This window comes from Desmodus rotundus, chromosome 12 (assembly GCF_022682495.2).
Source record: "Desmodus rotundus isolate HL8 chromosome 12, HLdesRot8A.1, whole genome shotgun sequence".
Taxonomy (NCBI): Eukaryota; Metazoa; Chordata; class Mammalia; order Chiroptera; family Phyllostomidae; genus Desmodus; species Desmodus rotundus.
The window spans coordinates 79,129,248-79,140,766 of record NC_071398.1 but is presented as its reverse complement, the minus strand read 5'-3'; the positions used below and the strand labels follow the sequence as shown (position 1 = coordinate 79,140,766).

Sequence of the window (11,519 nt, the reverse complement as noted above, 5' to 3'; positions counted from 1 at the left end):
CCCTGTCCCTGTGACACCTCTCCACTAACGAACTACACCTCCCAGAAGGCTTCGCATCAGCATAATGGTCCGTCCCAGTATCCCGAGATGTATGACGGGAATCTTCCCACCGGTGGTAGCAGCCGCCACAAACTACACCAGTTGAGCAAAAAAAATTATTAAGTTTTAAACCTGGATATCTGGTTCTAACCTGGGGTCCAGCCCAAGTCCAGATGGCTCTAGTAGTCGGACCTGTTTCCCGACCCTCATTATTCCTGATCTGATCAAGTAAGTGCCACCTTATAACCCTTCCATTCTACCCTGCAAGAAACCTTCTCTCACTAACCACTGCCCTCCCGAGACAAACTAGATACTAAACTGGCATGGGACTCACTTCACACCCAAACTCAGAAAGGTCGCCAATCTCCTCAACCCTCCACCCCAGCATTCCCAAACCTCAAACTCCGGGGATGGAGGTCAGATGAAGCACGTCATTTTATTTCACAAAGACTATACAAAATTCCTTATAAAACATGGGATGGATGCCACCTGGGTACCTCATCCTGCCCCTATCCAACTCAACTGACAAAGGGCAAGTGAGGATGGGAAGAGTATAGAATGGAAAAGCATTATGTACAAGGCAGGGTACAAGCTCTTTCATATTTACACTATTTCACATATTCACAGGTATATAGGGAGCCAAGAGGAGTGGGCTCCGGCTCTGATCTCTTGTATAAAAAAGCACCAGTGTCCTGGATTGGACACCCACTGCTGCTAGAGATGCAGGGGGGTCCAGGGTCTCATCGTCACCGACTGATATCCCGACTGGAGTCCCACAACTTGGAATTGGGTGCCTCAGCCCGAAGGCGGGTGAAGAAAGGATGCTGAAGGGCTTCACCCAAGGTCAGACGCTTAGCAGGTTCATATTCTAGCATGCTTTCAATCAGATCGAAGAGCTGGTGGTGTTCCTCTGCCTCTGAGGTCAGATACCGCTGGTGGTGGAGGGCAGGAAAAAGGTGAGGCACAATGCCTTACAAACCGCCTTCTTCAAGGCCCTAGCTTTTAATTTGGGAGGACGAAGACTCTGCTTGCAACCGTTACAAATGCTACCTTAGCACGGCCACACTGTGTCCATTTCTGATATTCCACCTTACCCTACCTTCCCACTAGCACAATTACTGCTTAATTCTCTGCAAGTTCCTTCTACTTGTGTATCTTTGTGAACTTCATGAATGTTTTTTTAGCTCCACGTGACATTAACATTTAAGCTCTTCAAAGGTAGTTTATTCTGTTGTCTGACCTAAGGAATCCAGAACGTTGCTTTGATCTTTGATTGGCTCAAGAAGGACATGGCTGCTTAATCTCCTTCCCTCCACAAAACCACTCCCTCTTATCTCTCTTCTATTAACCAAAAAAGTCTTCTTTCAGCATTGCTTCCCTTCTTTCCTACCCCTGTGCTTGTGGAATACATTCCAGAAGCAAGACACCTTAAGAGGTGACCTCTGGGTGGTGGGCACTATTGATCCCCAGCCTGGCTCACCCGAAGTGGTTTGCAGTTTTCTCGAACGTAGCGCCCAGCTGATGTGTTCTCATCCCAATCCAGGCGACCCCGATAGAAATATTTCTGTTTCCTAGAGGGGAAGGGGAGGTTGAGGAATCAGGAGGTTCCTCTTATTGTGGGATAATTCCCTTATTCCCCCATCTGAGTAGCTGGGGGAGGGAAGGTGTCAAAGAAAAAAGAAAATGATGTGATATTGATCATTTGTAGAAAGAGAAGGAAAAGGGTTAAGTCCCTCCCACTCAAAGTTCACCTGGTTTTTCGGATCATCCGGGAAGGGATAGGACCCAAGATCCTTTCCATCATGGCTAGATGCTCTCTGTTGTCATGGGTCTGGGAAAGAAAGCCAGAACTAAGCATACGACTAGGAAGGGGATGCTGAGGACTAGCTGCTGGGAAGATAAACAATGTAGAGGAGTAAGCAGGCAAGTCCTCAGCAGACAAAGAAATCTGGGATGAGACTGTCAGGTCGTCATATAACCACTTACTTGGAAGAGGGTGAAGCCAACATAGTACTCAAAGATGATGCAGCCTATGCTCCACACATCACAAGGCTGTGACCAGCCCAACTCTGCATAGGAACAGGGGGAAAAGGTGTTAGGAGGTTTAGGGGGTGCGACCCTCACCACCACACCCGCTTACATACTTGGACAGGCTTGTCCTTCCCCCTTACCCAGGATGACCTCTGGTGCTCGGTAATGGCGAGTGGAGACAATGGTACTATGGTGTTCATGGTCAAAGGTGGCACTGCCAAAGTCTACCACTCGCACAGCTGTGCTCTTCACACTGCGCTCATCTCGCTTCTAGGAGCAAAGCAGGAAGAGAATGACCCTCTGCACCACAGATCGAGGTTCCGAAGCTATTTTCTGAAGTGCTTCTGAGTCTTAAAAAAGCAACTTTGACCTGCCTACCTGCCCCTACACATTCATCTCTCGCCTCCCCCATAGCCGGCAGAGTACTTTAGGGAGTTCAGGGGGAAGATGATTAAGGAATAATTATGGACTAGCATGCAAGTTTCTGCGCATCTGAAAACTATACCCGAGTGACTGAATGAAAATATATAAGTAACAAGTTGCAAAGGGAAGGAGAGCTTCCTTTGGTGAGATCGCCATGAACTCTTGTTAGTCAGGGAGCTGAGCTTTCCTCACAAAAAAGAGAAGTCAAGAAGCTTAAAAGCATTTCCACTAGATTAGAAAGTCATCTGAGGTCCTTTTTCCAGTTCTCGTCCAGTTTAAGTCTGCTTAAATCTCTCCCTTTCAATCTATTCTGGTACTCTGGTTTTAGTCAGTCAGAACCAGATCAGGAGAAATGTGGAAGAGAAGTAAAAAGAGGCCAGAAAGGACTGAGAGAGGCAAAGTGGCCCAGCTGCCACCCCCACTGGCCAAGGGGGAGAAGCCACCCATCTTACCTTCTCTAGGTTGTAGGTGAGCTCGTAGTCTGAATTCACAAACAGGATATTTTCAGGCTTGAGGTCCGTATGTGTCAGCTTGTTATCATGGAGGACTGCAGGGGAAAAGGCCAGGTCAAGGTCAGTACAGGCAGCCAGGGGTAACCGGCACTAGCTGACCCCAGGCTCGGTCACCTAGCTCCAAGCTGGTGTGGAGGCAGATTCAGAATCACTATGGTGCTCCTTGCTCTGCCTCCAAATGAAACGCCTGGTCTAAGACATTCTATCCTTATTCATGTAAGATATATGTAATTCTCAATTGAAGCACAAAGATAGTTTGCTATGGCTTGTATTTTTGTACCTACTGACATACATGTGTATCTGACATGGTATGAATTCAACTCTGCAAAACTGTATCGTTATGGATACTCAAGAGTAACTATTTATTAGTCTGGATTCCCTACCTGGCCCCTTGGCTGCGCTACTCCCTGCTTCCACCTGCTTTGCTGGGAATGAAGGACATCTCAGCTTAGACACGTCAACCTCTAGCCTGAGTCGTCCTTTTGTCTCTTTGTGCTTGCTGCCTGACTTACACTTCCCAAGGAAGGGAATGAGGGGAAAAAAGGTGTCAAAGTGCTTTGATTTCAAAGGCTTTGTCTTCCAGCTCCTCCTCGGTTAGATGTGAAGTAAAAGCAATCAGTGATGGCGAGGACTTCAGCCAAGGAGTTATGTCAGAAGAGATGTCAACATGACAGCAAGTAATGGAAGTGCAGATACTCAAGTTGACTGTTTAGGGGCTTCACCAGTGCCCAACCGAGACAGAAGAGGTCCAATGGAGGAAGGGGCCCCCCACTCACACTTGACGGCCTGGCACAGCTGGAAGGCCATGTGGCGCACTTGGTGGACAGGGTAGGGCAGGTAGTTGTTGTCTTTGAGGAAATCAAAGGTGCTAAGGCCCAGAAGCTCAAAGGAGATACACATGTGGCCATGGTAGTCAAACCAGTCAAACATCTGGACACAGAGGCTGGGAAGAGAGATGGGAAAGGGAAATGAATGTCTGACGAGCTCCCATCTGCCTCCCACCCTTCCAACAGGAAGGGGCTGCACAGCTGTTGATTCCACACTCTCGTGTAACAACATACCAGCTAATATCATGAACGAAATTCAGTTCAGCTAGGAAATGGCCTTTCTGGCAGACCTGAGAGGAGAGGTACTATCTGGAAAGATTCAAACCATTTTCCTGCAAAATTTTAAATACTTAAAAAAATTTCTATTTGCTGAAGAGCTGTTGAGTTCCAGGCTCTAGCGCCGACCCTGAATCGTCAAACTGTCACTCCTAAATCCTGACCCCACCTCCCATTCCTGAAATTCACTCACATCGGCTACCATTGGGCCCACGTTTGTATTGTCGTCTTATGCCTTCATTTAGCAATCTTATTGTGTATCTGGCTTATGGAAAAATATTAAATATAAATGTCTGTGGCCTCATCAGCATAGTTCTAGGTATTAAAAGCTCAATTTTTTGACAAAAATGTTAATTCTTAGTCTCAGGGTCATTTCCAGGGCAGATCCCCACAGAGGCCACCCTGAGCTGGAGCCAACCTACAGAGCAATCTAACTGCTTTAAAACCAAGGGAAATGAATTAGAGAATATCACAGACCCTCCTTTCCTGTTCTAAGATTCTACTACTCTAAGATGATGAACAAGAATGAATGGGTGAAGACTCTCCTGCCTGCCCAAGATGGGTTGGGAAGATTTTCCTGAGCAGGGGTGCAGCCTCTCAGACTCCTCGTACTCCTTTGCTTGCTTACTTTTTCTCCCTTTTTTAAAATCCTCAACAGAGAGTATTTTTTTAAAAATTGCTTTTAGCGAGAAAGGGAGAGAGGAAGGGAGAGAGAGAAACTATGAGGTTAGAAATACCAACTGGTTGTCTCCCGCATGCTCCCAGGCTGGGGACCATGTATGCCCAGACCTGGGATCAAACCTAAAACCTAGGCAAGTGCCCTGCCCCGGAATCATACCCGCAACCCTTCAGTTATAGGACAATGCTCCAACCAGCTGAGCCACACTAGTCGGGTGCTTACTTACTTCTTGTTGTCAGGGTCCTTCTCATTGATTTTCTCCAGGACATTGATTTCAAGTCGAGCCGCTTCCTTGTACTTTTCCACATTCTTAATAATCTTCAAGGCAACTCGAGCCCCACCCCTGTAGGTTGGCAGAAGAGGCTTTTGCTGGGTTCTCGAGAACATCTCAAAATTGAATGGGGCTGTCTGGGCATTAAGAAATTCTACATTTGGTTAATCAGCAAATAAGCCCCAGATAACCCTCACTACCTCTTTAAGCCTAGCAGGTATAGGGGTGTGGTGGCTGACAATTACCTGCGATGGTCCACACATTGTACAACTCTGCCGAAGGTCCCCTCTCCCAAGGTGCTTACAATTTCATCTGAAATGAAAAAGACCAGGGTCGGGGAGAGGGAGGGAGAGAAGGTGGGGAATGAGCTGTGTTGGAAGTAAAAAGGGTAAAGCAACCTGGGGTGAAATGAAGGAAGGGGGAACAGATACAGATGGTCACAGGGGAAGAAAACCCCTGCATGATTCCCACCACCTTTAACCCAGGGGCCATGAGAGCTGGGAGTGGACAGCAGAGGTCAATTCTCAACAGCAACTCAAACCACCCAGATAAACAACACCACTGAGAAAAGGCAAAAGAGGCTGTGACTTAGGTTGGCTCGGGACGTTAGGATGGCTATAGGACCATTACAGGCTATAGGATTGTTACGATTTGGCTTGTACATCGCTCTTGTAGCCAGTCCCCGACGTGGTAGATGAGGTGGCCCTCAGCGTCGTCCTCTACACTCTTGGCTCTCCGGCTGCTGTGCTGCTGTCGGGGGGCAGGGGGGTCGGAGCAAGCCAGGTGTCGGAGCGGGGGCCGGAGGGAGACGGGGTGGGTGGTGGAGGGGCCACCGGTCACAGGCGCCCAGCCAGGGGGGACAGACGATGATGGGGGACAGTGGAAGGGAACACGTCAGATGCAGTAAGGAGGATCGGGGTGAGAAGAGAGAGCGGCGCAATATCCCAAGTCCCAAACCCAAAACAGGGACGAGGAGAGGCATGGGCAGAGCAGAGAAGTGGTGTCGTTGCCAGTGTCACCCACAACCCCATGCTCTACACAATGCCCTTCCAGGCAGGCACATGTATCCCCTTTCCCCCACCCAAGCCCACCTGCTGAGGGGGCCACGGAGCCCAGGGCTTGGGGGAGAAAGGCAGTTCACAAGCAAAGTCCCCATTACAGAGTGTAGGCCTCTGGGGTGAAGGAGCTGCTCTCAATACAGTAAGGCCAGCATGCCAGGGAGGGCACTGGGGTTCACAAATGCTCTGTGCCCATCCATCTCCACAGCAGTGTGTGGGGCCCTCCACAAGTCGAAGAGTTTCCAAGAGAGTAGACAGACTCAGTGTCCACCTCAGTGTTCATGCCCCAATGCTCAGCTGAGAACAAGAATACTTCTCACTTACCAGGGTCCCAGAAGGCTGAAGAAGAGAGGGAAGAGGAAGGGCCTGGGCTGGCACTCACCGAAGATGAGCGGCTGAAAGTCCGGCTGCGCCGCCTCCGCCGTCTGTGCTTCCTCCTGCTGCTGCGCTGGCTGCGGTAACTGGTGTTCTCCCGGTGGTATTCGTAGGAATGCCGGTAGTCCGTGTCATAGTAGGCATCTCCCCGATCCCGGCTATAGTCATTGCGTCTATAGCTGCCACAGTATCGCCGGTCATAAGCTCTCCGGTCAGAGGAACGGTCATCATAGCTGCTGTTGGACAATAAACACCCATTAGGTGCATCTGTTCAGTCCACATTCCTTGCCACATCATGTGGCAACAGTGAGGACAAGAGTACTGCTGGAAAAATGACTCTCAGATACCCATCAAGTCTGAGAGGACCAAGGACCAGAGGATTCACCACCTGCATGTCACCAAGACCTCTGGAAAGACATCCTCTGGGAGACATCTCCTCCCCAACAACGATTTAATAGAACAAAGAGCCATTTCTTTTCCAAGCCTTTCCTGACATCCAGCTTGGCTCTAAACTATCCCTAACCCATCCTTCCCACAGAATACACCAAGTTATTAAAACCTTGCAGACCCAACTCTGTCTTGTCTGTTAGCTGATTAGCTGCCTCCAGCCTCTAGTCTTCTTAAAAACGTTTTTTTGATTGATTTTAGAGAGAGAAAGAAAAATACTTGTTGCATTTTATTTATGTATTCAGTGGTTAATCTGCATATATGCACTGACTGAGGATCGAACCCACTACCTTGGTATGTCAGGATGACACTAACCAACTGAGCTACCTGGCCAGGGCCACCCCTGGTCCTCTGCACTTGCTTTCGCTTCACCCTTGTATTTCAGACAAGCTTAGATGTCACATTCCCTGGGAAATTTTCCTACAACTACACATCTTGTCTCAGTCCAACCAGACCTGTTGGATGTTTCCGCAGCTCCTTACTGCCTACTTCCTCTATGGGGACACTCTTCACACCACAGCGCAAACGCCTGATTTTGTTATCCATCTTAAACAGCACCTTCACCCAGGTGCTCAGCATGTAACCAATAAATCTTTGTTGAACAAACGAGTAAGTGACGAGTAAGTGACCTTGAGTACGAGGCCTCACCTCCGAGAACGAACATGGTAGCTGTCTTCCCGTCGATGCCGTCGTGTCCGGTCACTGCTACTTGACCAGGAGCGGCTTCGTCGTCTCTTATGCTTTCGGCTTCGATAGTGTTCAAGATAACTCCCCCGGCTGCCTCGTTCTGAGGAGTGGTACCTTCGGGGATGAGGCATCTAGAAGAGAGGAAAAAGCAGAAATGGCGGAGACAGCTCCGAGTTTTTAGAAGTCCCCTTCAAGGATTGGTTGCTCCAGAGATGATAGGCTGCTTTCTTCTATTTCTTTTTACCACCTCTGTGCTTACAATTCCTCCTTAATGGAGTACATACAGTATTCACCTACTAACTCGGGCTAAAAACTTTAGGAAGTCTCCCCATAACCCCCTCAATCCCTTAATCACACCCCACTCAGCATCAACACATAGTTCTACTCTGATTTCCCTCAAACATGTCTCCATAAAGACCTTTAGGTCTGGGCCACAGCTCATTATAGGTGAGAAGCTGTAACTGATGGAGAATGCCATAATTCCTCCTTGGCTGAGATCTAAGATCTGTGTCATGCTGACTTCCTCACAACTCAAAGAATAAAGCTTTAGTATACACTGTTACGAAAAATGTTTTACAGTTAAGCAGAGTGTATCTTATTTCCCCAAGTAAACCAACTGTGTCCTGAGGGCATGAATCCCACTGACCAGGTTTCTACATAAGCAGTACATACCAAATATAAACAAATTCTAGGAGTCTGGGTCTGGCCCCTTGAACTGTCTTAATCATCTCTCACATCTCTGGCTAAACACCCCTTGAGAGATTTTAATACAGGGGGTCCCAAGCTGCAGTCAGCTTTCCATCTGACCCCTCTCCTTCTGTGCTTAGGAAGTACAGAATAACTAGTTTTTAATTAATATCAGCACTACTTGGATAAGAGCCAGCCCCCTTTCAGTAATTGGAATTGGAATGGCATGGTGCACAAATCCTTCTTCCTTCAGGGAAAGATCAGAGAGAAATCACTGTCAAAATCCCGAAGATGAGAATAGGAGAGTGAAATGAAATAGGCCTAGGGACAGAAGTCTTGGTAGGGGGTAGGATTAGGTCTGGAAAAGCCAATGTCTCAAAAATCTGCTCCCACTCTGAGCTACTTCTGTCCAACGTCCTCAAATTGAGAAGGGGGATATTTTATTCAGTCCTGGCTTAACAGGGTTTATAGGAAGCCAAGAAGATGCAAGCACAGATTCTCCCAGGTAATTCACCATTGCTTATCCATTTAAATGTCATCTCACTCACCACACAGAGACTGCTACCAAAGTTCCTCACAGAACTTCCCCTATAAAGCATCCCCAGCCTACAACTTTTCTCAACTTCTAAATCTTTATTTTTCTTTGAAAGATTTTATTTATTTTTAGAGAGAGGGGAAGGGAGGAAGAGAGAGAGAAACATCAATGTGTGGTTGCCTCTCACACACCCTCCCCCACTGGTAACCTGACCCCCCATCGAGGGCAGGTACCCCCTGATTGGGAATCTAAACCGCGACCCTTTGGTTCGCAGACTGGCAATCGATCCACTGAGCCACACCAGCCAGGGCTAAATCTTCATTTTTCTCACTCAGAAAATCCAGAACTAATTTCTGGAGTCAAACTCTTTCCGTCTCCTTTAAGTGACATCGTGCTGTCTTCCCTCTTTTCAGCCTTGGTCCAACTTTGACATTCTGCTCTTTCTCATCTTTGGAACCACTGCTATCCCCACTCCATCACCCTACTTTGGTCCCTCCCAAGTTTCCCATAGGTCTTCCCAGATCACCTAAGGCAAGCTGATCTTCCACCCTAACTCTGTACTCCTCACTTCTGCCGCTTCATAGGTCTCAGCCCTCTTCCTCTCCTAATCTCGCCCCGGTCCCTTGCCCCCAATATAAGCCTACCCCTCCCGCCCAGCGGTCGCCATCTTTCCGCGCGGACGCGCAGCCCGCCGGCCCGCGCGCTCACCGTTCTGGCGGCGAGGCCCGTGCGCTTGTCCCACAGGAAGTCCGTGATGGCGGCGGCACTGCGGCCGGGAGTCCCGGCACCCCCGCGGCGACGAAGTGCGGCTTCACCCCCCCAACCCGAGACCCTGGGACCTCCCGCCTCGTTCCCGGGCTCCGCTCCAGTCCCGCCCGCCCCGGCTCCGTCCCCGCCCCGAGGATCCGCTGGGCGCCGCTCGCACCGCCCCCGCCCGGGGCCCGATCCCAGCTGGTTCTTCGGCTCTTGCCTCTCCGATCCGCCGCCGCCACCGTGAGCGAGCACGTACGCACGCACGTCCTGCGTCGCTTCCCAGTTACCCCGGGGCCCCGCCCCCAGGGCCGCGCACGCCGCGGCGTCCTCGCCTAGCTTAGGGGCAGGCGTCCGGGGCTAGAGCCGTGGAGGTGCTGAGGTTGGAAGTTCGTGGGCGCGGTGCGAGAGACGCCGTGGCTCACCAGGCCCTCCTGGCGCGCTTCCCTATCTCTCTTGTTTGGAGAGATTTAAAAGAGGTTTGGAGATTTAAAAGAAAGGGTTGTTCCCTGGCCAGGTGGCTCACTTGGTTAGAATGGCCTCTCCGTTTACCAAAAGGTTGCAGGTTCTATTCCCGAGCGTGGTATATACCCAGTAGGGCGCGGGCGGGAGGCAACCCATCAATGTTTCTCACATCGATGTCTCTCCCTTCCTCTCTAAAATCAATAAACATATCCTCGGGTGAGGATTGATTAAATAAATAAATAAATAAGCAAAACATGAATAAATGAATAAATAAATAAAGCGTTGTTATTTAGGGAGTGTTGACGCTCCGCAAACGTTCTGAGGCTTGGTGGTGAGGTCTGATTCTCCGACATCGCCTGTAAATATCCAGTTCTTAAAGTAGTTCGGCTACCTCACCACAGCAAAGAGAGTCTTCAGTCTTGTGGAGTCGGAAGCATGGTCTTGAAGGAAAATTTTGGGAAATGGAGGGATGGAGATTCGAGTGCCGAAAAAGGGGAAATCACTTGAGAACTACTATGTTGTGTACTTACACATCATATGAGAAATGTAAGTATACTGAATTAAAAAAAAGAAAGGAATCAGGGGACCTTGAGACAAACTGGGCAGTCACAGACGCTATAGAAGGAATTGAGAAATAGAAAAGGAAACAAAAGCCTGAGGATAACTACATTAAAGTCAGAATATCAGAGAGGAACTGAGATGGAGGGTCGTCAAATGGAAGTTAGATCAGCTAGCCAGAAATCGTTTAGGAAAAGTTGTCTAAAATAGAAGAGAAAGTGTAATTAAGGGCTGAGAGAATAGAATGGCAAATTAGCTTCCTCCTCCAAGGACACTTTCCCAGATCATTCGTTCATTCAACAAGCATTTGCTGAGTGTCCAGCACTGTGCCAGAAGCAAGGCTCCTGTTCTTCAGAGCTTCACAGTCTGATGGGAGAATAACACCTGTCAATGGATAATGGCAGCCTTGTGACAAGAGTGGTTACAAACAGTGGTGACCTGGACACTGTTGGAAAGCTCTAAACTAGACCCTACCTGGGGAAAGGAAGTTTTGAAATGTGTCTCTAGGTTTCCTAGAGGAAATGAGGTCTGAACCAACTGTTGTATTCTCATCATCTACTCAGTAACGAGCAGACTCACATTTGGTGAAGGTTGGCAAAAAAGAATTCAGAAATACCAGGGGAAGCAGTATGGAGAACAGAAGAAAGGAATATGCGTAGAGTGCTGAGAGAAAGAAAGTGGAATACAGGGTGGTTCATAAGCGAGAGTCGGGAAGACGAATCTCCAAAGCCTCTTCCATTGGTACCTAATCCCTTACCCTCCTTACCAGCCTCACCAGCTACAACCTCAGTCCGGTTTTCCCGCCACTTGCAGGCGGTGTCACCTTCCTGGCGCTCAGGGAATAAAAGCCTGGCAACTCTAGGCCACACCCTCTCTGTGGCTCCTCCTGTGTTTCCCCT

At 48.9% G+C, this 11,519-nt stretch overlaps 1 protein-coding gene across 6 annotated transcripts; it reads right to left on the bottom strand.

Annotated features, from left to right (window-relative positions):
- Nucleotides 1-450: 450 nt before the first annotated feature.
- On the bottom strand, nt 451-9,861 carry CLK2 (CDC like kinase 2). Of its 6 annotated transcripts, none has more exons than XM_053915816.1 (13): nt 9,556-9,861; nt 7,587-7,756; nt 6,499-6,727; nt 5,721-5,808; nt 5,304-5,370; nt 5,014-5,130; nt 3,782-3,948; nt 2,946-3,040; nt 2,211-2,340; nt 2,026-2,108; nt 1,791-1,870; nt 1,520-1,610; nt 451-971 (listed from the first exon to the last, which is right to left on the bottom strand). In XM_053915816.1, exons 2-13 carry the CDS (start codon nt 7,754-7,756, stop codon nt 786-788), a joined length of 1,503 nt encoding a protein of 500 aa, XP_053771791.1. In that variant the 5' UTR covers nt 9,556-9,861; the 3' UTR covers nt 451-785. The 6 variants fall into 6 exon arrangements, with proteins under 6 accessions (XP_053771791.1, XP_024429589.1, XP_024429607.1 ...); XM_024573821.2 differs by having other exon boundaries at nt 5,721-5,805; XM_024573839.2 differs by having other exon boundaries at nt 5,721-5,805; nt 6,499-6,724.
- Nucleotides 9,862-11,519: the final 1,658 nt, after the last annotated feature.

What these genes read in the sequence shown, in the direction of transcription:
- CLK2 (XM_053915816.1), bottom strand. Translation starts at nt 7,756, where the DNA reads ATGCCTCATCCCCGAAGGTACCACTCCTCAGAACGAGGCAGCCGGGGG. An exon ending in GGACTGGCTACAAGAGCGAT is followed by an intron (nt 5,371 to 5,720) that starts GTACAAGCCAAA and finishes TTTTCATTTCAG; the next exon opens with ATGAAATTGTAAGCACCTTG. An exon ending in GCTGTGCCAGGCCGTCAAGT is followed by an intron (nt 3,041 to 3,781) that starts GTGAGTGGGGGG and finishes TTTCCCCTGCAG; the next exon opens with TCCTCCATGATAACAAGCTG.